Here is a 27,408-nt window from a genome sequence, read left to right on the forward strand (position 1 = left end):
TAAACGGCAGAATTGCATGCAACAGCACGGCTGGTGCAGGGGAACGCTCCCCGCTAATGATTACCGCGCTGGGGGTTTGCAAACAGCTCCTCTCCCCCGTGACAAGCAAGCAGTGAAGTGTGCAGCGTCCCTGCCCCCCGCAGACCTCAAGGAAAGGCTGTGGGTCCGCGAGCAGAGATCTGCTTTCATAGTGCTGTTACTCCCCTTGTTCTGGCCTGTGAACATCCCCAGCTCTGTTAATTAGCACTTTGCACAGCGCTGCATTGTCCAGTTGGGAACTTACATAAGTTATTGACCTGAGAGTCCCACAAATGCTATTTAAAAAAAAAAAAAAAAAAAAAGAGCCCTGTCCGTTGAGCAGGGGCACCCATATGTTGCTTTCTCTCCCCACAGCTCCACATGAGGATCCATGCGGCATATGGATCTACTAAGGACATCTCTGTGTACAGCTCCATCAGCCTCCCGCCCACGCACATCTATATCGTTGGCCGGCCCACCAAGAAGCTGCAGAGCCAGTGTCAGGTAGGAGCCAGCTTGTCTGAGCCCTGGAGGTGCCGCCAAGGGCCTCCCATGGGAGGGGGGTGGCAATTTGGTCATCTTAAGACTAGTGACTGAGCTAGTGTTCGCCAAGAGGACGGGAACTGTCCCACAGACCAGGACCCATCACATCTCTCCGAGTGGTTCCATGTCTTGTACGTCACCCCAGAGAAGCTGGCACAGCAAACCCGTTTGGCTGCCAGTGGCTATGAGGGAAACGTGTCCCATCCCTCTTAACCCCTGCTCTCATCCCTCTTGTCTCGCAGTTCATCACGGAGGGGTACGCTGCCCACCTGGCCCAGCTGGAGTACAACCACCGCTCACGCCCTGCCAAGAACACCACGCGCATGGCGCTGCGGAAAGGCAGCTTCGGGCTGCCCAGCCAGACCGAGTTCCTGCGCAAGAGGAATCACCTGCTGCGGACCATCTCCTCCCAGCCTTCGGCCACCGGCAGCAGCGCCGGCCACCGCCCCGAGCGCACCCAGAGCCAGTCCGACAGCGACAAGGAGAGGGACAGGGAACGCAGCCAAAGAAGCATGAGCATCGCCACAGGGTGCTGGGGCCGGAGCACAGCATCCCGGCTGGAGTCTGGCCTCTTGGGGCAGAAGTAGCCAGGCCAGAGCCAGCGACTTGTCGGCTGCAGCCACCGGAGAAAACAAAAGGAAAGAGGGACGAGGCCGGCGTTACGGGCTGGAAGGGTAAATATGGTGCTACTCTAATAACATCATGGTATTCTGGGAAGAGATGGGATGTTTCCCACGCAGAACGTGCAGGCCTTGCAGTGGGAGCGTCAGGTTTGTGCGGCATGAGCCCAAGGAACAGCTGGAAACTGGGGGGGGGGGGAAAGTCTCCAGGTCGAGATTGCGCTCTCTCCTGCCTCCTTCTCTTATCCAGGTTTAGTGACTGTAAATACGTGCCTCCTCGCCTTGTTAGCCATCGCTCCAATATGCGTGACCGAGAGCTGTCCTCAGAGCCACAGGAACAGGGGATGAGGCTGGGGGAACTTGTTCTTGGTTGCCCCAGGAGTCAGACGGAGGTGCTCTGCCGGTGCCGGCACGGGGTGGGTTTGGGGTTCACTAAGTACGCTGTTCCCCTGGCACAGACAGCCCCGAGCGAGGGATTTGTTGTGGGCTGTGCCAGGCAGAGCAACCGAGAGCTTTACCTGTACAAAGAGCTTTGAGTTCAGCCACTTTCTCAAGGAGTATGTGCAGTGGCAGAGCATAAGGATGTATCGATGCTGTTGGTAGAGGCAGAATGTCGGCAGATTCATGCCCAAGAAAGTGGGGTAGTTACTGTTATTACTGTTATTTTTTAAAGAGACCTTTTAGAAGCCGATGGAATTTAACACATTGACCTATTAAAAGAGGAATACAAGCTATTTTGTTTGAGCTGTTACAAACCTCAGACACTTAATTTGCTGTTAAAGTCTCCAAATATTCTCGCTCTGTATTATTTCCAAAAGTAACCACCGTATATTTGGAAGCAGCTGAAGGCACTCAGCAGCTAGATCGCATTGCAGTTCTTCTCATCCAAATGCAGGGTCTGACTCTCTCAACATCCACCTCTGAGACGGTTTTTCTTCCCAGGTTCTCTCCAAGTTCAGTAGCAGCTTTCATGGGAACTAGACTCGCTTCTTTTACCTGTAGTTACTGAACTGTAAAACCTCATTGTTTTTTGCACTGATGATTTTTAGAATGGAAACCTGTTACCATCTCATGTAGCTACACCTAACTGTTTGTAGTGCATGACAATGAAATATTGCTAAGCCAGGGTGTGTGTGCGTGTGTATATACATATATGCATATACATATGCACACACACGTATATATATGTATATGTATATATTTAAAAAAAAAAAATCTGTGCAGAAGTTTTTCCAGCAGTAAGGAGATTGTAAGGAAGTGTGCCAACAATGTCAGGCAAGCTTAAGAAAAGGCCATATCCTAATTTTCCTGGTGTGTTTCTCAGTGGATGTGCCTGAGCTGATGGTTTGTGCGCTGCTGGAGTGAGCCGGGGCTGGGTGCGTGGCAGAGGGGAGCTGCCGGCGCGCAGGGCGAAGCGCTTGCTGCTGGCTGGCATCCCCGGTGACACCGAGACGCGTGCGGTGCGTGGTACAGGAACAGGGGCGCATCGCTCTGCAGCAGCGGAGGAGAACAGTGCCTAGAGCGAGGGCTTGCCAAAAAGCCCCTTAGTCCTGTCCCTCCCGGGTCAGCCCCGGCGCAGGGCCCGGTTCCCTCCTTGCACACACCTCCCAGAGCGGAGGGGCATCCACCCCCGGGGCTCTGGGGTGCCCATTTACAGACTCCAGTTGGCCTCTTCACGTGGAGATTTTATAGTCCTACCGAGCTCCCCGTCTATGTGTAACCCTGCTTTCCCCCACCACACTTTCCCGTCTTTATATCACTTTCTACTTATGAGGATCTTATTTATAACAAAGAATTTTTTAGACTGGCTGCTTCATTTTATTAACTGTTTGAATATGAAGTGCAGGACGGCCGCACTGAGACACACAGCACTGTGAACACTGCTCTGCTAATTGGCTCTGGGCCACGGTAGGCAAATCTAACTCATCAGACATCCAAGGTAGATCTCATGTGTTCGTGGCGCTGGAGGGTCGAAGCGGAGGCAGAGGAGGGACAGTGCTGAGCTGCCGACGGCGTCCGAGCCGGGGGAGCGCTCAAACCCAACTGCCCGCCTGCCGCCCAGTGCATCTCCCACGTCTTGCAGCCTGACTGCAAAAGGTTTAACCACTTCTCTTTGATAATTACTCAATTACAGAATGTATCTGATGACTTTTGTTACCGAAAACTGACTTCCCTTTCTGCCGACTCAGCTTAGCTCTCTCTGAATGTACATCCAGAGCTGACTGGGTTTAAAACCAATGTGAATCGTCCCAGCTTTTTGCTAGTCGAACGTTCTGTCAAACAGATGCCATCTGAGTAGGAAGCCAAGCCACAATCCATCCTGCGAAGTCACCGAACCACATCACAAAATAATTTCTGCAAATTTGGATATGGCCTTTGCAAAATTCAACTTTCCTCCAAGCCCACAACCAAGGCGTGATCTGTACATTTTCCAATGCTGACGAGATGTTCGCATTTTCTTATGTGTAGATAGTGTAAAACAGAGGCGAATGTAAATGTTCAACATAAAAAGTGGATATATAAAATGGAAAGTTATTTATTTATGTAGAGGAAAAAAAATGTCTGGAGGGACTGGAACCTTCAGGGTTTATTAATATTTAAAAATGTAGCTTTTTTGTTTCAGGCATTATGTACAAAGCAATTATTTTATGGACCAAGTTTAATGTAACTGTCAATGAATGCAGAAGTGCAATATTATACTCACCTCTCCATCACTCCATGTTTTAATCAGCTACTAACCAGTTAGACTGACAATCACAGCACCTCCGTCCTCATCCTTTGTTGAGCTTCTTGAAACTTGCCCGGGTCCTTTCCCTGGCCCCCCATCTGTTGCCATTGTACGGATCCAACGCGGAGAAGCAATTGTAGAGCAGGACCTTTATTGCTGCAATAATACCAGATGAGGTGGGTGTAGTTACCAGGAAATATGCCAATAAGTTTTTCTCCACCGATTCAGTCCGTCATAGTCTACATCAATCGATCCTCAGCCGCCCCCATCTGGCACTCATCTATCTGAAGCAAAGATCAACGTGCTACTCACTCAAAGAACAATAGCAATAGTTTAACTCTGTGTTTATAACCTGTTTGTTCCGAGCTGTTTTGGAGAGCAATGCATGTGACCCGATGCCTTTCCACGGGAATGGAAGAGGATCCGTTTGGATGCAGTGAGGGAAAGATGAATGTATATTCCATCCTTACTAAAGGGGCACTGTCAGGTTGCAGCCCTAACTTACCTTTATTATAAACAACTTGTTTGCTTTGAAATGAAAGAATACGAAGTTTCTTGTACTCCTCCCTAGCGCCGTTGTCTGGGCAGCCATCAGCGCAACCGGCGAGTCGCGCTGCTTCTGCTGCAGCCCACGTCCTGTTCTCGCACACTAGCACAATACGGCCCGCACTCTGCAGGCTGCCTCAAGTCGGGATTTTTTGTTGGTTTTTTTTGTTTGTTTTTTTAAATTGTTTCCATGGGAATCAAATTCCGATGTGGAGCTCAGATTTTTTTTATAAAAAGCAGCTTTTTGTATTACTGTGCTATTGGGCTAGACTTTCTACCTGACGCTGTCCCTTTAAAGTCTTCTAAAAACAAAGAGGACCCCATGCATTCCCTCTGAGTTGTTTTCCTGGGTTTGCTAGATCATTTAGGCAGATGAGGCGAAATTCTAATACCAAAAACGTTTACAGTGTCCGACAGGTGAGCCGAGAGCAGTAACTAGCCAAAGGGTTACTAACAAACTCCCGCTCCGCCCAGCAGCCGCCGTGCTTGCTGTAGCACCCCCTTCTTCAGGTATCGCCACCGTTTGCTGCATTTCCTATTAGTTCTAGAAGCCTTACGGTCCCCTCCCTGTCCTCAGCACCCTCTGCCTGTTGATACCCTCGACTGTCAATTTTATATTCCAACGATGTTAGTTATATTTTATTTATAAAAAATTGCTTTAGGGGTAAGAGACGCGTGTGTGGGGAACCACCGGAGGGCATGCCCGAGGGCGCCGGCAGCCGCGCTGGGTACGCCCCTGTGTGTACAGTACCGTGCCGATGACTCGCTTGTGTGTGACAAACCTTCTGTACAACTTCCTTCTCCTCCTTGCTGTTAGTGCATCGTTCCAATGCCTGGGTGTGCTTTGTGTACAGTATCATTGTGAGTTACACAGATTAAAGAAATGGGAAGGCTCTTCTCTGTCTGCTTTTTTTGGGAGACTCTAGAAACAGACAAGTCACAAACCCCAAGACGTGAGCAGGCACCAGTTTAATGGGGTTACAGCGATGAACAAAGAGGGAAACCCTCCGCACAGATCAGTCCTGCAGGACTTGTCCTTTAACCCATTTGTCCTTTTTCTTTTGTTTAACAGTTTGTAGATTTATGGACTTTGCAGTGAGGGAAAGGCCAACTGTTTGCTTCACGGCAGCCATGGGAATGGGCCCCAAGAAGTCCGGAGCCCTAACGCTGCCTGGGGCCTGCGCTGCAGGGAAGGGACACGAGTCACATGCAGGAACAGACAGCAAGGCAAAGCCACCCCTCTGCAAAGCACATCTGCCTGCACCCTGGTGCTGTGGGCCAGGCCCGTGCTCCCCCAGCGCCACCAGATGAGATGAAGCTGCCCCAAAGCTGAGTAAAGCCCCTGGAGCGCAGCTGAGGGGGGCATTTGAAGGCGCAGGGGAGAACTGCAGCCTGAGTGGAGCCACGCAGCGGCACAGCAGCTCCTCTCTGAGCAGGTGGGTGAGTGGGAAGGGCCCGTGAGCCTGCAGCACCAGGTAAGCACGAGACATGCAGATCCAGCAAGGAAGGGGCCAAGAGCAGCCCCCGAAGGGAAGAAGTGGCAGCCAGCCGTGTATTTTACAGCCCCAGTGCACACCCTGTCCTGGCCGCAGTGTTGGCTCCTGCCCACGCAAGCCCAGAGCTGAGGGGCAGCAGTGCCTCCAGGTGCTCAGCACCAGCACACCTCTCCCCTGGGTCCTGCTGAGCTCCTCCAGCCTTGAAAGGGGCAGCGGGGCAAGCAGGTCCAAGTGCATTACGACCATGCTGGCCCCAGTCAGGAGAGGGGGGGGAGAAACTGTTTACTGGCAGACGAACCACTAAAGTCGCTCTCCTTCCCAGTCAATAACTTACAGAGCAGCTGGAAACTGCCTCAGAGGAAACATCCTGATGCGGTGCTGCCTGCATGGTCCAGAGACAGAGGCTCTTGCCTGTGCTGGCAGCGGCAGGACAGGCTCCCGGCACGGCTGGCACCCGCATGCTCACTACAGCATCCCCGTCCTCGCCTGGAAGGCCAGCCCGTCCCCCCGGGTGGCCTGCTGCAAAGGGAGAGACACGGGCACTCACAGCACTGCCCAAAGATGAAGGACCACCAGCACCCACCCACGGGGGCCCCTGCAGAGCTGCCAGGGCTCGGCTTGCCCTGGTAGAGTCGGTGGGGTCCCCAGGGAGGCAAGACAACGCCTCTGGGTGCAGCAGCTCCACACCTGCACCCACCCACCAGCAGCTCATGCTGGCGCCAAGTCCCCACTACCTTGTTAATCTCCTTGTGTCTCTCCTTGCTGACGATTTCTTCTAGTACTTCTCCGTCTCCCTTAATAAGCCTAGAAGACAAGCACAGGGCCGTGAGCCGTGAGGGCTACTGGCAAGTTCCTGTCAGCGATGCTGATTCCTAGCCAAAAAAGGTGCTGGCCCCCCTCCCGCCTCCCCGAGGGCTGCGCTTGTGCCCCCGCTCAGGCACACAGCCACCAGGTCCCTCACAGCAGTACGTGCCCGGTACCAGGTGCTGGCCTGATGCACCGCTAGGCAAGGCCAGCAACAACCTACCTCTGAGGTTGCATTATGTGACTTTTTCTGGCTTTATCAAGCTTAAAGAGCACGGCAGGCTTTTCCATTGCTCTTGTGGGATTAACGTCACCACGCTGCAGCAAAGACAGGTGTGGTGCCCTGAGACATCAGCATCCCCCTGCATGGGCCAGCTGTCCCAGGCTGTGGGCACTGCCTGCTGTGTGCAGAGTTAGTCACGCTCGCACACAGTAGGAGAAAACACTAATAAAAGCATCTCTTTCCACCCCACCATCTGCAGAGGCTTTGCTGACAACAGCAATGGCCCCAACCTCTTCCTTTTCACACAGGGTTTAGGTCTGGTCCTGGCTGCCCCAGGAAACTGCAGAGCCATTCAGAAACAGGGGCTGGTTTGGGCCTGAACGGCAGCCAGACCAGGGAGCACCTTGCTGAGCAAATTCCAAACAGTGTTGGAGACGGCTCAAACCTCCAAACATGAACAGAAATTTAATTGTCTTCATTACATGCCTTACGGGGAACCGACCTTTGTTCCACACCTCCCTGAGCCCTGCAGGCTGCCTTCTATTTTAAGACTGGACTTGTCATACCCGATTCTCTTCAGCATGATGTTTTCTGCTTGCTGAGAAGATGCAGTTTATTAAAAACTGGGTCATTTCTATTTGGCAGCTAAACGAACTTAGGTTTGATTGTTGCCTGTATCCCCAAGGGGCACACACACTCCCTCCTCACTTGCACCCAGGTGCTAACCGGGGCTGAGAGTTTGCACGCTTTGGCGCTGAAGGCAAGTGCATGAAGCAGTGGGGTGAGGAGGTGCCAGTCATTCCTCTGGTTGCTGTTCTGCCCCTGGTTGCAGAGTCCCATTTAATGGGAAGAAGCTGAACCCTTCACAGTGCAAGGAACAAAGCCTGTGCCTCGGGCAGTAGGGTGCCCTGGCGTCTGCATCCCACAGCTCCCGGCTGGGCCGCAGCCCTGCACCCCTTGCATGGAGCCCCAGCACAATTCAGTAATTTGGTGTAAAACATGTCACTTTCTGGTTAAGTTACACCAGGTCTCATGGGAGGGGAGTTGCAAGGGAGCAGCTCAGGCCTTTTCTGCTGAAGGGGACCTGGGTCCACGCATGGCACTGCAGTGCTGTGGACCAGCATCCTCCAGGACTCCAACCCATGCAACATGGATAGGGATGGACAACCCATCTCCCTTTTCCCCAGGGATCATACCTGGTTCTCCCCGTTTCGGGATCCACAACTCTCCTTATGACACTCTGCCTCGCATCCCATTCTTCCTTTGTCATTGGCTTCATAGCCTGGATTCGGGATTTTTGTTCATCTGTCAAAACTGGAATGCATCAGTTAGTCAGAGCCATGCTCATGGGGGCGGCTCCTGGCCGAGGGGCACAGCACCACGTCTGCAGTGAAGAGACACACGTGCCACACCAGTTTCCCAGCAGCACTCGGGTTCAGTGATGAACCACACAAAGGAAGGGCCACTTCATGTGCCAAAGCCAGTACCAGCTTTGCCAGTGTGTTACTGCTGACCATGACCTTCCACTTGGCATCTTTGTTCCCTATTCACATGTGTGAACTACATCTAAACACTTCACAAATGAATCTCTGAATGTAGCTCCTTGTGCTTATTGGTGTGGCTCAAAGGTGGCCACGGTACGTAGGAAGGAGGAGAGCCTGGAGCTCCTCCCTATACACAGCCCTGCTTCCCTCAGACACCTCATGTGGGTCCTAGGAAGGGTGACATGAGAGCGTCTTTCCCCAATGGACACTTGTGTGCCCTGGCTTCAGCAGGAGAGAAACACCATCGTTACCTGGTCCGGAGTCCACCAGTGATTCCTTCTGCCACTGCTCCAGTGAGGGGCCAGGCATCACTTCTTCCTTGGCTTTCTCCTCCTTAGCCCTTTCCTTCGACTTCTTTTTTGATTTCTTCTTTATTCTCTTCTCCTTCTTCTTCTTCTTTTTGTCTTTCTGTTTCGCTCGCTTTTTTTTGCTGTGTCGACTCTTCTTCGTTTTGGAGTCACTGTCACTGGAGTCATCAGAAGAGGAGCTGGAGGAAGAGGAAGATGAGGAGGAGCTGGTAGATGAAGACGCTGTCTCAGAGGAAGAAGTACTTGCCTTCCTCTTCTTTTTGTCCTTTCCTTCCTTCTTCTTTTCATCCTTTCCTTCCTTCTTCTTTTCTGCAATACATAAGAAGAGGTTGAGTGGAGCAGCTCTGGCCCTGCGGCAGCTGGTCATCCCCCTTCCAGCCTGGTTTCTTTCTTGCCTGAACAGCAAAGCCCCCAAACCTGGGTCAAAGACTCCTCTGTGCCGACACCACACACATCACAGTGTGCGGTGGTGCACTGCCAGACCAGCACACATAGGGGTTGTAGGGCTCTGCACTTGTCAGAACGACACTAAAACAGGCACAAAACGCACAGCAAGGCAACAGACACCGATTTATCTGACAGCAGGGACCCTCTTCATCCAGCCGGGCCCTCTCTGTGCACCTGCCCCAGGGAAACGTGGTGGAAGTGTGGGGTCACGGGCCTTTCCCTTACCATCCCTACCTGCTTCTGAGCTCGACTTGTGTCTGTGAGACCCAGAGGTCCGCTTCCTCAGAGGAGAGCCGCTGCCCCGGTGTGAGTCCTTGCTGCTTTTCTTCCTTTTCTTCTCCTTCCTCTCCTGTCTGCTCCGAGAATTGCTTTTGCTTCTGCTTCGCGATCGCTTCCGAGACTGGCTGTGGGCCATTGTGCATCAGCCCCTGGAGGGAAAAGGTTACATCAGCGCTATGGGGGAGACCACCTCCGCTCAGTGGCAACATGTCCGGCAGCCCCAAAAACCTTAAATCCAACCCTGAGACAACCAGCCCTGGAAGACCTGCTGCTGTTAAACTCCCTCTCTGCTCATGCCCGCTCTCGCTGAGCTCCCAATGTGCAGGGGTAGGTCAGGGTTACCCATCACACAGCTGTGGCCAAAGTGAATGTCACCAACCCACAAAACAAAGCCCTCAGCGGAAAGCTGGGGCCATGCAGGGTCAGCGCTGCCATCCCCGGGCAGCCCTCACCCACCTCCAGACAACCGTCCCAGAGCAGGTTTTCCACCAGGAAAAACCTCTGCCAGGTTTTCCCCACACTCCTCATGTTTGTCCTTAGATGTGATGACTAAGAAAGAATGGGGCTGATCCCCACCGTGGGCAGGTGCCGAGGGGCCTAAGACACATTTGCAAGCAATGTGTGCCCCACGGCTGAAGCTCAGCAGCCACGGGCCACCCCACGGGGCTGAGAGCCACTGGGAGGATGCTGCACCCACCGACGGACGCCGGCAAGGTGTGATCGATGCTGCGGTGACAGTGAGCAGAATGAAACGTCCTCCCCAGGCCGAACACGGAGTCAACCACCTCATTATTTTAAATGCCAAGAGCAGGCGCAAGCCAAGGGGAGGAATGAATTTTTAATATTCCAATTTGCTTTTAGAAAACAGATTATGCATTGAGCTGGCATCCCCGTCCATCAGCCCGCCCGACTGCCAGCAGCCACAGGCCAGAGACGGCATGATATATGCTCTCATTAATTTAAAAAACAAACTGGCAGAGCAGTATCTGGGAAACGCTTTCTCACAGCCACCTTCCAACTACTGCATTTAATTAATTGCATGTTTACCACCTTGACGTTCCCAAGCGGCGATTCGCTCCCAAGTGAATCAAACCTTTGATTGATTTCCAGATGGAAATTTCACTCAGACAAAAAAAAAAAAAACAAACCCAAAACAATTAAGGACACGCAGGGAAGTTTCTGAGGACAGGAGTCCCTCAACACACCCCCAGCAGCCGTCCGGACCTCACACCAGGGCCCCGCTGGCGGGAGAGCGTTTGGGTCTTAGGTCCGCTCCATCCATGGACGAGGCAGCAGGAACCGCTTTTACACAGCGGTGGCAACAGGGTCAATGGATGCGAAGTTGGGTGCAGAGAGGAGCATCCCGACAAGTCCGGGGCGACTCTGCGGGATGGGGACGAGCCCCGAATCCATCACGGCAGCACCCTGGGCTGGTCGCACCCCAAAACTGGGGTCTCACCCCAAAGCTGGGGTCTCGCCTCCAGGTTCGTGGCCACACCAGGGCGGCTCCTCCTGCCCACCCAGCTCGGCCCAGGCCCGGCCCGTGGCGGGGAACCGGGAGCCCGGCTGCTGCGGCGCGGCCGGAGGGACAGCCCCTCTTGCCCCAGCACAGAGAGCCCTTTAAGAGCTCAGCAAGAGGTGTGCTGTCCCTTTAAGAGCTTAGCACAAGGTGTGCTGACTCTTTAAGAGCCTGCGCAAGGTGCACTGGTACTTCAGGAGCTCAGCACTGGGCGTGCTGGCCCTTTAAGAGCTCAGTACTAGGTGCGCTGGCCCTTTAAGAGCGCGGCCCCGCGCGTCCGGCTCTGTAACCGCCCTCCCCGGTGCCCTCAGCCGCTCCGGCCCGGTCCCGCTGCCGGTAAGAGGAGGGAAGGAGGGAGGGACTCACCGCAGCCGGGACCGCGCCGTCCCGCCGGCACCGAGCGAGGTACCCGCCGCTCGCCTCTCCCCCCCGCCCCCCCCGCTTCCGGCTCCCAGGCGCGGGGCCGGGCGGCAACCGGGCCGCGCTCTTTGGTTCCGGGGCCCGCTCTTTGGTTCCGGGCCCGCAGGGCCAGCGCTGGCCTCGCCCCTCGGCTTAAACTTTTGGGTCTAATTCAGGCGCTGATAGGAAGCGCTAACGTTTTCTGCTGAAGGAAATGGAGCCTTGACGACTGGTTTTCTTGATAATTTTGGCTCCGCGCGCAAATACAGAAGCCGGTTTCCTTCCCGAGATGCAATTTGAATGGGTTTTGCTAACGAAAAGCCAATCAGCGCTGTGTGCTAATGGCATCCCCGGCCGAAAATATAGCGGGTCTGCTGCGAAGGCTGAAATGGGCACCCTCTGTGCGAGCTGTACCGGCTCACATCCAGCCTCTCGCAACTACCGACGATGCAAAGTCCGCACCCTCTAATTACTGCAGTTGAATCAATGAATGAAAAAGCCCCTTAGAAACACAGTGGCGTACGGGTGGATCAAATACATACAATTAATTTTCCACAGAGCAAAATGCAGCCACCAAATCAGAAGATATTTGGCTTCTTTAATTTGTCTTGTAGATGGGAGAGCCTGTGATTTCAGCCAGCCGGCAGTGAGACGGGGACAGCACTTGGCCCTCCGAACGCATTGGCTGCCGGCGGATCTTGGTGCCAAAGGAGAAGCCCCAGGCCTGCCTGCTGCACCCAGGCTGAGAGAATTATTTTATATTTTCACCTGCTCACATAACTAAAGGAAGGGAGTTAAATCTACGCTCTTGCCTTCCTCTGGCAAGTTTTGCTATGTTGCAGGTAGCTCCCAGAGCTTTGTCTCTAAAAGACCGTTTCTGCTCGCTTGATAAGGTTCACAGAATCTTTGAAAGGGAAAATTCTGCTCAAAAGAGGTCGCAGAGGCCTTCAGAGATCCTCTCAGCCACCCAGTGGGACCAGCTCTCCCTGTATTGCTCCTGCTGGATTTTTCTGAGCCTGGGTTAAGTAAACCTCTGGTGATGATAATTCTATGCTATTCCCAGCAGCCTGTTGTGAATCACCTGTATCTCACTTTTGAGCGGATCCTTCACTGTCACCCAGCAACAAAACGCTCTTCTCTCTCCCCTGGAAGAGGACAGGAGTCCCTGCAAACAGCAGAGCAATGGTAAGTAAAGGGCTTTATTGTACCGCTCTTTCCCATTTACAGTGGCACCCGCGATGCTGCTGTTGGCACAGAGGTCTTCACAAAGGCCAAGCAGCTTTGGGTGTTTTCCCCATACACTTGAAAATATTTACAGAGCCTTTGCAGTGAATCAAAGTGTTAAGGCTTTCTCCATCTTCCAAGCAGTCCTCCAACTTGAGCGTGAGCCCTGGTGAGTCGAGTACCAGCTCTTTCAGCTGTCCAGGCAGCTGGCTTCCCTAACCCCAGCAGGATTGGGTTTGCATCACTTTCCAAGGCCGTAGCTACATCTTACATGACTTGTGCATCCATCAAAGAGTCTGTTAGCGCTGTCTTGAGAGGTCAGAAAGGAGCTTTAAGGAACCTGGTCTGGAGAAATCAGGCCCTACTCTCTGCTACCACAAGGAACAGAGATTGACAGTCTCAGGCACATCATCTTCAAGGGTTTCTGTGAACCCATCTCCAAACCCCTCCGCTTCCACCAGCTCAGGTTTCTTGTTGCACATGGGGCAGAGCTGGTTGCGGATGGCAGATGATCTCATCCAAATGATGAGGTTCCAGCGTTCCCCGGAGGCAATGGGAAGCGCCCCGTGGATCTGCCCTCCTCGGTGTAACAGCCCCTGGGCTCCCACATGTTCGATCTCTATGTACTTTGGCACAGGGGTAGGATCCTGGAACAAAGGAAGGCGGATACAGCATTACACCAGAAATTCCCTAGCAGAACAATGCTCAAATAGTTGAAACTTTTAGTTGTTACCTCTTCACCCACAGCACCCAGTGAGCAACATGGAGAGGACTCACTGTGCCTCTGAAATGCAGCCGCTTCAGGGATGGCTTGGCAGAAGTTTAGTACAACTGTTTCCAAGTAAGACATTCTCAGTGCCGGGTCCAGAGGGAATTTAAAGACACTTTCAATCAAAAAATTTGTTTCAATAGTGTATGGGTGCTTTTACCCCTCTCTTGTCAAGAGTCCCCTGGAAATAGGGGCTACAGATTTAGGTTTAAGTCTCATCTGAAACAAATTACTTCTCTCTCTCTCTCTCTCAGCACCTTCCTGTTCATTATTGCAGTTGGGGAAAGACTGATTTGTTTCACTCCAGCTTCTACTATGATAGTTGTCTCTGTCCTCTCTCTACTATGATAGTTGTCTCTGTCCTCTCTCTGACTTGGCTGCAATTAGCTTGAATATTGGTAGTGTGCTTATAGCATAAAAGGTTCCTGTATAACCAAGACATTATAAAAAAGGGGGAAGGGACAGAGCAGATTTGACTGTTGGAAGTGAATAATTGTTTTTCAGAACACAGTTAGTGCCTTGAAACTGGGGGGTGAGGGGGTAGTGCAGAAGAGAATTGGGGTCCAGGTTAGGAATATGCTCAGTACCTGGCTGAAATCACCAAAGTACAAGTTGCCTTCTGTGAAGTCTTTTCCCAGGGAAACATTTAAGGTGACTTCTGCATTGTCATAGTGAGAGCTCAAATCCAGATCTTCGTGTAGCGAGTACTTGACAACAAAGGCTTTATGGCTGTCCAGAGAAGTGCCTCCCAAGTCAGGATAAAGCAGTGCCGTTATGGGCTGCAGGTATTTTTCACGCAGGGGTGTTATGAACATTTCATCCATCCCAAGCTCATTTAGCAAAACCTGTCTCAAAGAGAAGAGATGGGAACAGCTGACCAACTACATCTGCTGCTTCATCAGAGCTGCTGCAGAGCTGACTTGTTCTCTCCCAACCTTGCTGCTTGGTCAGATAAAGAACTTTAGAGCAAAGGCTCCAGCTACAGGCAAAAGGAGGCTCACAGTGGAAAGTGATGGAGAAAAGACAAAGCAAGATGGAAAGTTAAGTGTTCTTTAAAAATGGACTCCTTGATTTAAACGTGTATTGCTTGAATACAGGGTGCTCTTTGCCCTAAGATACCAACTCCCATCCCCTTTCCTTGCATTCCCCTGTCCTTTTGCCTGTGTAACATGCATTCTCTCAACCCTTGCACTTCAAAGGGGCTGTACTCAAACTGCTCTGTGTTCAAATTGCAGGCATTTCGGAAGGAAAAGGAGTGTGAAGCAAGGAGGTAAACGGAGTCTGCTTGTGAACACTCCCCCTAAATAAGCACAAGAGCTAGTGAGTCCTACCCCATAGTTATTCATAGTGTTGGGCCTGCCTTTGGGCATGTCCGACTGCTCAAAGTTCTCCAGCTCATCCACAAAGGCTTGGCAGAATTCCTCCGTGAACACTGGGAGTCGATAGATCCTCTTATCTGTTAAGAGAAGGGAGATACTGTTTGCTGGGGAAAATAACAGGGAAGAGTGTTCTTGGCTGTCATGCTGCCTAGCTATACTGAGCTGGTGTCAGTGAGAACGCAGGACCCACGCGCTTCATTTTCTGCTCAGGCTGCTCAAAGGGCTGGAACCATTCCTCGGGATCCGCTCTGGGATGTATTTGTTGTTTTTCATGTTGGCCCCTTGTTTTCAGGCTTCCCCATCCAGTTGGGAGATCTGGCACTGATTTAAATGCCTGCTGAATGTGCCAAGGAAATGTTTTGAGCAGATCTGGAGGGAAAGTGATGAATCAACAGCTCATCATAGGTAGCGTGAATACAACTTCCTGGAAGAAGGAGACTCAAGGTCATTAGGGGAGGGGAGATTCACTCACCCAATGCCAGCCTTCTGGGAAGACCAGGCCTTCTGAGCTGCCTTTCAGGGTAGAGCTGTAAAGTTCTGTCTAAGGGGAGCTCAGTATTGAGGATACAGAAGCTGAGATAAAGACAGTGTGAAAAGGCTGTGTTGCCTGGAAATCAGGCCTTGGACATATCCAGGAGCCCTGCACATACACAACATGTGTGTCTTTCTTTTTGTCTTGTAAAAAAGAGGCAACTTTGCAGCTTCCCCTCTATGTTTTGTCAGCATTTCTGGTAGGGAGAGAGCTTCATGGATGCCACCAGGGAAGCTGAAAACCCAGATCTCTTTTAAAAAGACTGAAATCTAGACAAACTACTTCAGCTCAGACTAACCAACAGGGATTGTCTGAAATAGTAAAGCACTTGGGGAGGGAAAAACAAGTTCCCCAGGCTAACAGTGTTCCTTCAGCAAGCTCCCCTGTGAGGTTGTGGTACAACCAAAACCCCAGCCCTGCTGCAGCTAGGGCCTCTGATGAGACATCAGCAGACTGGGATTGGAAAAGCAGAAAACAGGATCTCATCCAGAGCATAACTGCTGCACAATACTGCCTCTCCAGAGACTCTTGTCAAGCAGAAAATAACATCCTGTTTGTCTCAGCTGTGTATCAAATCTGAGCTATTAAAGACAGGGCTTGAAAACAGCTGTCATCACTGAAGTCACAGTGTCACACGGGAAGATCTTTGTGACCGATGTGTTGTTTTCTTTACCTGAGAAGGACTCGATGTAGCGCAGGAGGCCATGGAGATGAGCATCTGGTGATGTGCAGTATCTCACGATTTCTAGAAAATCTGGGGCCAGGAATGACTCCTGGCATCAAGGGAAGGACGATAAAAACACACAGAAACACAATTAGCCTGCGCAGACTTTTACAGCCCAAGAGGGAAACGGACTTCCAGCCAGCCATAGGAAAATATGTAAAGTCTAGGGAACGAGGCTGATAGTCACACTTGGGTTACTTCTGTGGCAGGAAATGCAGAATGTTACTGGTGTTTTTCTTGGTGGTTTAGGTAAGTTGCTTCTTGCTCTAGTTCACCGGTTTCTAAGTATAACTGGCCAGATTTATCCTTAGCGCGGTGGGAAAGAGCCTGGCTCGCATTATGGACTCCTAACAGTTAAGTTCAAAATCTTTCCTAGTAGATTTAGCTTCTTGTCATGGCCTCAGCACAAAAGAATGACTATACTCTGCTTTAAGCACTTCCCCACACAGATCATGACAGACAACGGCAGAACTTGTTACAAAAGGATCATAGAGCAGTAAATCTGTGTGAACTTGTTTGTGTGCTACTGCTGATCTGTGGTATTTATCCAGCTGGGAAGTCTTATGTCTGGCAAACAGGAGGTAATTCAAAGCAGTGTAGCCCATAACAAAGAGGGCTCTCCCTGCATTGGCGGTGGGGTGTATACGTGGAAGCAGCTTGTTGCCCCCCTTCAGCTGACAGTAACTAGTAACCTGTCTGTGCGTTAAGCCCATAAAGGCTGATTCCTGTGGCTGTTTGTTAGACCTCAGCAACCCCGTTTGCTGCGATGATGCTTTAGGTCTAAATTACTAATGGCATTTGGAGTCCCGTACCAGGTGCTGGTGCAGCTTCAATATAGAATGACCCTCATCTGGCTATAAGCCAGGCAGAATCTCGCCGGGAGAACATGCTATGCTGTGAAAGTTTTCAATTCAGTTTTAATATGCTACACTTTGGTTTTAATTCAGTCCAGCTCTAGCACTGTGAGCAATCCCGAGAAGAGGGCTTCCTACTGCAAAAATAAACTGTCAGGCAATTTCTTGGGTGCAAAACAGATTCCAAACATACTGTCTACCTGCAGAATGTACACTTCTGGGTGTTTTCGTTTGTAGCACTTTGAGATGATGGCTTTGCGTTCCACTGACTGATGAATTAACTGTTTTCTTCTCTGCACTTCTGCCTCAATCTACAAGTAAACAAAAAAGCATATTGTTAGAAAATCAAATGGGATAACTAAAACAATTCCAGGAATTTGCTCATTGTTTTAAACCAGTTATTTTTGTTCTGGGCACCTCTGGGAGACAGAGTGTATGCCTTTGCTTTTCTGTAGTCAAGACAAGTCCAATAAATATCTGAAAAGCCAAATGCCTAAAAGGGACTTGAGACATGTTCTTATTACGAATGGCTTAAAAACTAACTTTAAAAAAAACCAAAACAAAACAAAACTGAAGTCTTTCCATGGATGTGTCAAGTGGAGCTGCTAGGTTTCAGCCCTTTCAGGCATTCTGACGCCTCATGAATTGCCAGCCTGCGCTTTAAGAGTCTGGCTTATGTTCTGACAATATAAGCATTGTCCAAAATAAAGACATTTGCTGTGAGGGAGACAGGACTTGTCATGAAGAGATTACTGCTAAGTGTTGTGGGGACAGGCTAATCTGTCATTTCAGAGGAAACAGCTGTAGTAGCAGCTGATTCAGGCAGCTCTTCCTATTTAATAACCCCCCCATGAGATTAGTTTATAACATTCCTCAGCAAAAAATGAAGGGTGTGACCAGTACCCCTGCTCCTGACCCCTGGTTATGTGGTTAGCATAACTAATGCCATTTTATAAGGCAAGCAGCCATTCTCTCTCCCTACCAGCCCCAAGGTTCCTGGGTGCCAGGCCAACTACTCCCTTCCTTGCCGGCCTTGAAGGTCCCAGGCACCCAGCCAGCCCAGTGGTGGTGATGACCCCAGCACAGAACAGGGAAGCGTAACGGCACCCAGAGCACTGCCTATAAAATCAAGCAGTCACAAGTCCTAAGTGGGGAACTTAGACCTGAACTGCTGCTGGACAGCGAGAGCTGTGACCCTCTGGTGGCCAGGGACGCCTCCCCTGTCATTTGCTTTCTCCAAGGACTGAGTATCTCATATTCTTTTATATGATTTTTGAGTCTAGATTATGATGGTTATATTGGTACAGCAAACCACGTATTAAGATCTGACCCAATCTGCAGAGAGTCCAGGTGATTAGAAATTATAAATTATATTAAGTTAGGATCTAGGGGATTAGAAATTATAAATTAAGTTAGGATCCAGAAATCCTAAGTGCAGTTGTATTATAAATTCTGTATTATGCTTATTGTGCTACATTGATTCCGCTTGTAGAAATCCTGTGCCACTCTAATCCTAAATTCTGTGGTATACTAATTATAATACCCTGTTAAGAAAATTAAGCTTTAATTGTAAACATGATTTAGCGCTGGCCTTATCCTGCCAAGGATCCTTAAAAGAACCTGTCTGTTCCCTTAGTGTTGGGGTGAAATTGGAGCTGGTTGTGTGACAGGTCTCTGTCCCTGGCCTGGAAAGACAGACAGATCCCTCCCTAAAGGAGTGCCCTGGGGGAAGGTCTTGTGAGAACCTTCTTCAGGAGAGCTTATCTGAGCTCTGGGGGATCCCACCTCAAGGCATTCTTTAAAAGTAACTGACAAAAGAAGGGACAAGGAAAGACAAACTCGAAGGGTGCTGGGAGCCAGCTGACCAAAACCAGTCAGGCCAGATGGCCCAGAAGGCCGTTTTGAGAATGTGTTGAATTACCGTATTTACTTCCAGGGCGTTGCCGATGTAAACACAGCACCGACAGCATCCAGCCTCGGACAGAGGTGCCAGCGGGGAATTTTTCCCTTCGGTCTCTGCCCGGCACCGGGTTTGATGAGGGCCGGGGAGCTGCGCCCCAGTTCCGTCAGCGCTTGTGGCTTCAGCGAACCTCCCCGGCTCCCTCCACCCCCACCCGGGGCACCCCGGGCGTGGAAATGCCACAGGTGACGGGGGGATCCCCTGAGGGGACTCGGGGTGCGCTGTGCCCCCCCCCTCCCTCCGCCGCGATCGGCCCCCCCTGAGGCGGCGCTCCCCTCAGGCCTTCGGTCCCCCCCGGGAAGCGAAGCCCCTCGGCCCGTTCTGACAGGATTCACCGGCGATTTACCTCCCGGAGGACGGCTCTGAAGTCCTCCTCGCTCCGGCAGCCCCGCTCCCGCAGCGCCTGCAACACACCCGGCCCGTCACCCACCGCCCGGCCTCGGCCTCAGCCTCCGCCACCGGGTAGGGGGTGCCCGCCGCCCCGCCGTTACCCGCCCGTGGTCGCGGCGGAGCTGTCCCTCGTCCCGGTACCGGACGTGCAGCCCGTAGCGCCCCACGAAGACGTTGTCGGTGAAGAAGCAGGCGCAGGCCAGGAACGGGCGGCCCGCGGACATGTTTCCCGCCGGCGGACGGGCAGAGGCGGCGCCGGGCGCGGGTCCAGCCGCCAAAGGGCTCCGCCGCGCGGCGGGGTGCGCTACTTCCGGCCGGGCCGAGGGCGCGTCGGCAAATTCCCAACGCGGAGAAAAACGAGGGGAGGCGAAACTTGCCCGTTTTCTCCCGTTTTAGGCTTTTTTCTTTTTCGTCATTTCGGTGGCGTCGCCGCGACCGGGGCCTGCAGCCATGCCATTTCCCCACAGATCCCGCCCCAATTCTTGGCAAGGCGCAAGCCGCACTTCCACCCTGTGGCTGCCGCGGGCCAGGAGCACCCGGAGCCCGCGCTGACACCGCGGAGGACGGCAGCACCGCGGGCGGGACACCCGCTCCATTGACCGGGGAAGGGGCGAGGGGGGGTGTGTGTGCTGAGGAGCGCGGCCGGAGCGGCAACGGTCGCCGAAGGTTATTTGCAGACGGTCCCTGAGAACCACCGCGACGCCACGCCCCTCCCAGGAGCCGCGCCCGCGCTTGGGCGCGCGCCGCCGGTGCGCGCGCTCGGGGGACGCGCCCGACGGGGGGCATCGCGGCCCCGGGGTCGCCCGGCCCGGCCCGGCCCGGCCCATGCTGGCCATGGACTCGGCGCTGCAGGTGGCCGAGGAGGAGGTGGTGGTGGCGGCCGAGTCGTGCGGCCCCAGCAGCAAGTTCGAGGACATCTACCGGCTGCTGGCCGAGGGCTGCTTCCCGCCCAGCTTCTGCTCCATCAAGAGGAAGAACCTCAAGCGCTACGCCCAGAAGTTCGTCGTCGACGGTGGGGACCCGGGTGGCACCGCGGGACAGCACGGACGGGGCCTGCCAAGGCGGGGGGTTGGGGGGGAGGGGGAGGGGACAGCGGCAGCGCTTGCCTTGGCCGAGGCCTCCCCCTGAGGAGAGGCCTCCCCCTGAGGAGGGACCTTACCCTGAGGAGAAGCTTCCCTCTGAGGAGGGACCTTACCATGAGAGGCTTCCCCCTGAGGAGAGGCATCCCCCTGAGGAGAGACCTTACCCTGAGGAGAAGCTTCCCCGTGTGGGGACAGTGACCCGCTGGCAGGCGTGCAGGCCATCCCCACACATATAAGGACAGATGTACCTTCCCCACAGCACGGGGAGGATGGGTGGCTTCTCGGCCCTCTTCAGAGAGGGAGCCGTGGGACGCAGCGTTGCTGATACCCGCTACCTCTCTCATGCCATCTCTGTGCTTTTCGGGGCGCAGAGTGGGGATTGCAGCAGTCTGGGGTAGCACCGGGGCACAGCAGGGTAGACCGCAGGTGGCCTCTGGAGTCCAGTGCGGTTTTGTCATAGCAGAGGATTTTGTTTGGCCCTGGGTGCAGAAAAGCTGTCCCTGGGTTTATTTGTGCATGATTCCAGTTTAACAGCTTCTCCAGAGGCATTAGAGAAGCTCCCAAGACAACAGTCCCTCTTTGTTGTGTCTCACCTGTTTGTCCCACTGTAGAAAATGACCATTTCACTGGGACTGGGTAGCTAAAATGGCTGTGAAAACGTCACATGTCATTTTAGACAAAACTCTCACATCTGCAGGCGGCTGCCTCTACTATGTGGGACCCAAGAAGGAGGAAAAGCGTGAGGTGATTGTGGATCCTGAACGGAGGCGGCAAGTCTTTCTGGAAAGCCATTTCACTGAAATTGGGAACCATCTGGGCCAGAAAAAGACAGTGCACCGGATTCAGAGCCGGTACTACTGGCTGGGGATTGTGAAGGATGTTGTGGACTGGGTAAGTTGAGAGCATTGGCCATGTCAATGACACCAGTATTTCCCAGGACATTCAGGCAGCAGTCCCAAGTGAGCAGCTAGAAGAACCCTGACACAGGGATGATGTTGTTTCTAGTGCCTGTTGCTTTGAAGCCACGCACTAAGTAACTCTGCAGGTGAAACTCTTGGAACATCCCGAGGCAGCTGGATAGATTGGAGGATGTCTTTTCCCCGAGCGTCAGGAAACCTGCACAGGTAGGCCTCCTCGTGCAGGGCAGTTTTGGCCAGCGTGGGAATGCGGGATTGTTTCAGACGAGCGTTGCTGAGTCTAGCTTTGAGCAGTCTGGATTCCTACCAGAGCTGCCCAGTTCCCTAAACTGTTGTAACAGGAGGAGCTCAGTGTTTCCGCCAGCTCTCCTTGGCTGCTTTGCCTCACTTGTTTTATTGCTGAAAGTTCCCTGCAGCAGGGCTCTGCAATAGCGTGGTTTGAAGAAGTGTGGTTGCGTTGCATGGTCTGAGCAGCCCTTGCTCCTCCAGCATCCCGGGGCTGATGATTTTTCTAGCCAGCAGTCGAAGTTTAGAATACAATAAATATTTTCCTCAAAGCAGGGTGAGAAATATCTTAGCTATAGGCAATGTTGAGAAAATTGGTTATTGTGTCAGAGAAAGCTGTCGGGTAAGTTTTGTGAAAGGTGAGATGTGTCAGCCTGTTGTGTTTTGGCCTCTTTTTCTCGCATCCTGCTATTTTTATTGGATAGAAGGAAGCTGCTTAGACGTGCTGTCCCTCTCATCCCTTCATAACCTGTCCAGTCCGAATCTCGTCAGCGTATTTTGAAGTCCTTTGATATGTCTTTTCCCTTTCCAGATCAAAATGTGTGAAACTTGCCAGAACGCAGAGCACAATAAAAATGTATCGCGGAAAGCAAGGCCTGTCAAAGTGGAATCACCCTGGGAAGTGCTGGGATTAGACATTCATGGTGAGTGTTTGTGGCTGACAGACGGGCTTTTCAAGGCTGCCACACCAGCTGTCAGGAAGCGTGGCAGACTTACTGCCGCACACACGTGAGTGAAAGCTGCCTGCGTCTGCGGTGAGGAGGTGTCAGAGGCCACAGCAGCCTACCAAGGTGCAACCTGATCCGTGTGGCTGGCTCGACTCCCTCTCCACACAATGGGAGTTGTGGGCGTGCGTTACTTCCCAGAAATGAGGCTGTGATGGGTGTATTTTTGCTGACAAAGGTCACAGAAATGTACCGGCCAAATGACATTGCAGAATAGTGTTGTGGTCGTTTTTGCAGTGCTTGTTTTGCTGGGCTGGGTTTTTAACTTACGGCATCACATTGATTTTTCTTGATGCTTGTTTATGCAGGACCTTTTCCTGAGACAAGCCAGAGCAATACCCATGTCCTGCTTGTGACCGACTACTTCACTAAGTGGGTTGAGGCTGCACCTCTGCAGAAGAAAGATCCCTTATCAGTGGCTAAAGCCCTAGCTACAATTTTTTACAGGTGGGCTCCTCTGTTGTTGGTTATGTTGCACCTCTGCAGTGAGATGGGGCGCACTGGGATGTGTGTTGCAAAAATACTCAATGTCCACAAGATGGTTCCCCATGAGAGCAGGAACTCTCCCTTCTATAGGAGAGACTATGCAGTGCCTCTCAGTTGCTTTTTACAAAGTACTTGGGAAGAGCCTGTTATCTTCTTGTTATCAGGGGAGGGGAGAAAGCAGCAGAAGTGGTTCTCTGAGTAGCCCCAAGGCCAAGACAGCTGGTGCCCCAGTTCTCTGCAGAAGGTTTAAAACCATTCCCTCATCCTTCCTAGAAAGCATTTATTTTGCACTCACATGGTGCATGTCACCACGTGACATTTTCCTTGTGGAAAATGCATGTGGCCAGTAGGGAACTGGGTTCAGAGCAAGAAATTTTGCTTGTTTCTCCTGCTACCTTGTCATTCAAAAGCAAACAGGCTTGGCTGTTTTGGAACAGCTGGAACAAGCAGACCTCTTTCTGCTCTTGGGGAGGTGAGGTCATGCCAGCCTCTTTAGCACCAGCTCCACTGGAGGGTCTCTGTCCCTTTTGTATCCCATTTCCCATGAGGATTGAACTCCTCTGACTCTGCCCTGCAGCTGATGGAGTAAAACCAGTTGTGTGTCCTCTTCTTGTTCAGGTTTGGAGCGTCCAAGAACATTTATGCCAGTCAGAGCTGGGACTTCTGTGAGGAGGTAGGTCAGGTGCTGGGTGGTTCAGGGAAAAGCAGCATGACCTTCAGCAGTTTTTTTGGGCAGCCCGTCCCGAAGGCAGAGTAGCAGTGTGCCATGTAGAGGGGGCAATGAGCGGAAGCTGAAGCAAGGTCCCTTCTCCCTGCCCCAGCCCTGTTGCCAGCAGTAGATGATTTGCCAGTGTTTTCACCCTGTCAGGGATTTGAGGTTGTGGTTCTGTGGTGCGAGTCCTCCAGACTAACTGCAGCCTATCTGCTCAGAAGGAAAGGTTCTGTGAGATCATGGCTATGAGATTCCTGCCCTATCCTGGGATTAACCCAGCTTCCCAGTGCTGCGGAAAGCCTCAAGCACAGGAACAGTTGTTGCAAAACGTTTTCTTAGGTTCTAACTTTTCTGGGGAGCTTTTTCTGCTGAACAGCATCTCCTGGCATGGGGACAGTGCCGTCTCGTGCTGTGGAGGCTGCTAGCTGCTGGGGTGCAAACCTACTTTGTTCTTCTGTGGGCATGACCCCCACCTTTGCAGGTCAGCCGGCATTTATGCGAGCGCTGGAACATCTCGCAGATCCTCACTCCTGCAGAGCCCACAGACTGCGCAGGCCTGGATGACCGCAGCGCCGAGGTGCTCAAATCCTCCATTTGCAACGTGGTGAATGAGAAGCCCGGCGAATGGGATGCCCACCTCGACCCCGTGCTCTTCGATTTCCGCACTTCAGTCAACTCTGTCACGAAGTACACCCCCTTCTTCCTCATGTTCAACAGATACGTGTGCCTGTCATCCGAGGTAACTTCTCGACAAAGGAGAGTCTTGTAGGAGGTTGGCCACTGGTGCGGTTACAGACTAACACCCAAATATCTGTACCTTGCAGGTGGATTTTGCCAAGGACTCTAAAGAGCAAGGGGCTAGCTCTGGTAAGGCAGACAGCCTCCCACCATTCACAGCCGCAGTTCAGGAGCAGCACAACGCGGTGAAAGAAATTGTAAGTCCTGCAGTGCTTTGAAAGCAGCTAAGCCCCCACAGCGTCCCTTGCACCAGGCTGTGTAAGAGCTGCACAGAAGGGATTGGCCCATACGAGGATCATGGCACAGTGTGCGCCTGCTCAGGCGCTCAGAGAGAGCCCCTGGCCCTGCCTGTCCAGAAGTGCCATCTCACAGGAGCCCTTTGCCTGCAGGCTCTCTCCGGTCACCGAGCATGGCAGGTAGCCGGTAGGCTCAAGCGTGGCAGGGAAGCCGCACGTCCAGCTGGGAAGGAGCGAGGCAGAAACTGGCTAAGCACTGCCTGAGATTCCACAGGCCTGGCCTGAGAGGAGAGGTGGCCGGTGGCACCTCGATGCGTGCCAAGGGCAGCAGGAGCAGAGCCGGACCCTCTGCGCCGACACCATTTGGTGCCACAGGGAGGCCAGTGGTGTTGCTGCTCAGAGCTGTGATGAAATACGAGGGACTGGCTTACCCCCATCAAGGCTAATTAGAGCTGTGTCCCAGCCTGCCCGGCACTCCGCCTTGTAATCTGCATCTCAGATCAGCCAAGGGAGTCCATCCTTAGGCAGGGACAAAAAGCCTTTAGGAACACACCGTGTAATTAAGAAGGTTAAAAGTAACCCTGCCCCAGAATGGGAGGGGAGAAACTGGGGAGGTTGGGGCTATCGTGAAGACTCATGGCCCAGTGGGCAGAGAGCTGGGGGTTTGGGGAGCAAGGCCAGCATTCAGTTCCTGACTATCTCTAACGTGCTGGGTGACCTTGGGCAAGTCAATTTGTCTCTATGTTTCTTGATTTCCTGACTTGAAAAATGACCTCAGTGTCCCCTGTAAAGTGCTTGGCGATCTGTGTGCCAAAAAATAATAGACAAGGCTCAAGTGCTTTGTTTGCTCAGTCATTTCTTACAATTAGACAGGGTTATGTGGTCCTCTCTGATCCCGCCGGGACTGTGATTCTTCCTGCCGGGGAAGAGCAGCAGTAAAATGGGACAGGAGGGAGGAAGCCTGGGAGCTGAACATGTGGGATCTATTCCCAGCTGGTCCCTTCGGCAGCTCAAGCTCGCTAGCTCGGATTCCCCCTTTGTGAAATGGAGATGCACATCGTGGCACGGGGCAGCGAGCACTCCCTCTGGGTAACACCGAACCATCCTGCCCTGTCTGGAAGGGCACTTCTGCTGTCCACTTCGCTGACGCTCGCCTGCAGATGGGCCAGCATTGGGGCTGTAATTAACAGGAGGTGATAAAAGCTTCCCTTGGCTCTGTGCTACTCCAGCCTAGATCCCCTTCTGCCCTCTACTGATGGAGAACCGGCGGCTTCTCTAAGCACGGCCATGAAATCACAATTTCTTAATGTAAGGCCTCCTGCTAGTTTGGGGTTGGTGAGAATAAGGCTGGAAAGGCCTTGCTTAGTCCCTCCCTCGCCCCTGGGTGTAACCAGCTGTGCTGGCGCTTGCCTGCATGGCCTCAGCTCGCCAAGCTGAGCTCTGCACGCTGCAGCGCCAACGCTCACTCCCCGAGCTCGCGGGAGACAGATGTGAGTTGATTTTATTTTTTTTTAAGTGGTGTCCTGAGGCCCAACCCGAGCAATCTGCTTTACAGGTTATCACCAACATGACCGCAGCCTACAAGCGGGAGCGGAAGAGCGTGAAAAGGAAAAGTCGGGGCCTGCCCTCTCTTGCCTTCAAAGTGGAAGACAACATGTTTGGGAGCAACGCTGCCAGCTCCCTGAAGAAGCTGAAGAAGGGCCAGTTTGTGTCGTTTCAGATCGAGACGGTCCTGCCGCCTGAGCAGAGTATGTCCAGCGTGAAGAAAACCAGTTAGCCTCTGGGGCTTTTTCGGGGGTCCTGCGGGGCCGGGGACAGGAGCACGAACTGTCCCCGAGGTCTGTGGCCCAGCTGCATGGGGAGTCCAGGGCGCAGACACGCCTGCTCTGTCCTGGGGAGAAAGTAAGGGGAAGGTGCAGACAAGGGTGTCTTTCCCAGTCCAGATTTGCCCTTGGACCATCCCTCTGACTGAGGGAAGTGGCACCACCCGCATGTGCGCTTTGGCGGTGAGTGACTCGGTCTTGCCAAAAAAGCTCCACCTTGACTACGGCGTGGGGACTGTCCCCATGGGAGTAGTTGCATCAAAGCCCGGGGAGTGATCTGGGTGCAAATGAGAAGAGAACCAGAAATTAAGCCCAGCTTAGCCACGTTGCGGTTTGTTTCCTACAGCTTAAACCTGTCCTATCCCTGCTGTCCGCCCGGGCCGGGAAGAGTCACGCCAGGTCTGGCTGCATTCCTGGTGGACCTGGGAATGGCTTGAAGTGAGCTTTTTTTTTTTTTTTTTACTTTTAAGCACTAATTAGCAGAAATAAAATTGGCAATAGAACGTGATATTTTTGGTTTTGGTTATCCAGGCAGAGAAAAACGAATTTTTCCTTTGTAATGCCACCATTCTGTTCTCTCCAGAAATGGAGTGAACTCCAGGAATCCTGTAGACTCTTCCTGTGCTGGTGGGGGTTATAGGGGTGTTTTTAAGTCCAGCACTCCAAAAATACAAGGAAACTTTGAGATAATGACACTGACCCACCCCTCTGTCACCTGTATAGCCCAGCTGGATGCACAGATGCCGGCCAGGGAAGAGCCAGAGCGCTGCCATCCCTCTGGAGCTGGCGTGGGGACTCGAAGGGGAAAAATAATTTATAAGTTGGATTTCTGGAAACTGAATTCCTCTCTGCGTTAGGGATTAATTTAAACCCTTGTTGAGCCCCTGTTTAGGGGTTAATTTAAAAAAAAAAACAAACAAAAAACAATGCTGACCCCTTGTCCTGGTTGTTTTTAGAGCCATCTTGTGTGTTGTATTTTCACCCTGTGCTGCAGAAATTAAAAAAAAAAAATTAAATAATATAAAATTTTTGAAATATGTATTTATTTTGGCCAAAAAAAGGCTTTCTAAGGTGGGGAAAACCCTTGGGCTGCCCTTG

General features: G+C 52.4%; 3 protein-coding genes across 6 annotated transcripts in view; 1 reads left to right on the forward strand and 2 right to left on the reverse strand.

Annotated features, from left to right (window-relative positions):
* PITPNM2 (phosphatidylinositol transfer protein membrane associated 2) overlaps positions 1–2,088 on the forward strand; it is a gene marked incomplete at its 5' end in the record, with an annotated part of 67,862 nt that extends 65,774 nt beyond the window's left edge. Inside the window, 2 exons of the mRNA XM_082491603.1 lie at positions 394–522; positions 804–2,088. Of these exons, the coding sequence (XP_082347729.1) occupies positions 394–522; positions 804–1,148 (474 nt within the window). The 3' untranslated portion in view covers positions 1,149–2,088. The remainder of the gene's footprint in view (positions 1–393; positions 523–803) is intronic.
* Positions 2,089–5,416: 3,328 nt separating this feature from the next.
* ARL6IP4 (ARF like GTPase 6 interacting protein 4) lies at positions 5,417–11,505 on the reverse strand. 3 transcript variants are annotated; one of them, XM_082491544.1, is made up of 6 exons: positions 11,442–11,505; positions 9,512–9,705; positions 8,774–9,139; positions 8,175–8,292; positions 6,686–6,755; positions 5,417–6,467 (listed from the first exon to the last, which is right to left on the reverse strand). In XM_082491544.1, the coding sequence occupies exons 2-6, from the start codon at positions 9,690–9,692 to the stop codon at positions 6,417–6,419; spliced, it is 786 nt and encodes a 261-aa protein (XP_082347670.1). In that variant the 5' UTR covers positions 9,693–9,705; positions 11,442–11,505; the 3' UTR covers positions 5,417–6,416. The 3 variants fall into 3 exon arrangements, with proteins under 3 accessions (XP_082347670.1, XP_082347668.1, XP_082347669.1); XM_082491542.1 differs by having other exon boundaries at positions 5,417–6,470; XM_082491543.1 differs by lacking the exon at positions 11,442–11,505 and adding an exon at positions 10,762–10,774 and having other exon boundaries at positions 5,417–6,470.
* A 1,156-nt stretch (positions 11,506–12,661) lies between these two features.
* Positions 12,662–19,534, reverse strand: OGFOD2 (2-oxoglutarate and iron dependent oxygenase domain containing 2). 2 transcript variants are annotated; one of them, XM_082491578.1, is made up of 7 exons: positions 19,408–19,534; positions 19,263–19,319; positions 17,157–17,267; positions 16,052–16,151; positions 14,799–14,923; positions 14,055–14,312; positions 12,662–13,345 (listed from the first exon to the last, which is right to left on the reverse strand). In XM_082491578.1, the coding sequence occupies exons 1-7, from the start codon at positions 19,528–19,530 to the stop codon at positions 13,070–13,072; spliced, it is 1,050 nt and encodes a 349-aa protein (XP_082347704.1). In that variant the 5' UTR covers positions 19,531–19,534; the 3' UTR covers positions 12,662–13,069. The 2 variants fall into 2 exon arrangements, with proteins under 2 accessions (XP_082347704.1, XP_082347705.1); XM_082491579.1 differs by lacking the exons at positions 16,052–16,151; positions 17,157–17,267; positions 19,263–19,319; positions 19,408–19,534 and adding an exon at positions 15,319–15,521 and having other exon boundaries at positions 14,799–15,215.
* Between the last annotated feature and the right edge of the window lie 7,874 nt (positions 19,535–27,408).

The sequence above is a fragment of the Vanellus vanellus genome (genome assembly GCF_965231255.1).
Source record: "Vanellus vanellus genome assembly, chromosome: 16".
NCBI classification, from domain to species: Eukaryota; Metazoa; Chordata; class Aves; order Charadriiformes; family Charadriidae; genus Vanellus; species Vanellus vanellus.

What these genes read in the sequence shown, in the direction of transcription:
- ARL6IP4 (XM_082491542.1), bottom strand. Translation starts at nt 9,692, where the DNA reads ATGGCCCACAGCCAGTCTCGGAAGCGATCGCGAAGCAGAAGCAAAAGC. An exon ending in ACTGGTGGACTCCGGACCAG is followed by an intron (nt 8,293 to 8,773) that starts GTAACGATGGTG and finishes GATGCATTCCAG; the next exon opens with TTTTGACAGATGAACAAAAA. An exon ending in CCCGAAACGGGGAGAACCAG is followed by an intron (nt 6,756 to 8,174) that starts GTATGATCCCTG and finishes CTTGTCTTCTAG; the next exon opens with GCTTATTAAGGGAGACGGAG.
- OGFOD2 (XM_082491578.1), bottom strand. Translation starts at nt 19,530, where the DNA reads ATGTCCGCGGGCCGCCCGTTCCTGGCCTGCGCCTGCTTCTTCACCGAC. An exon ending in ACACTATGAATAACTATGGG is followed by an intron (nt 14,313 to 14,798) that starts GTAGGACTCACT and finishes TCTTTGAGACAG; the next exon opens with GTTTTGCTAAATGAGCTTGG. An exon ending in ACTTTGGTGATTTCAGCCAG is followed by an intron (nt 13,346 to 14,054) that starts GTACTGAGCATA and finishes CCTTTGTTCCAG; the next exon opens with GATCCTACCCCTGTGCCAAA.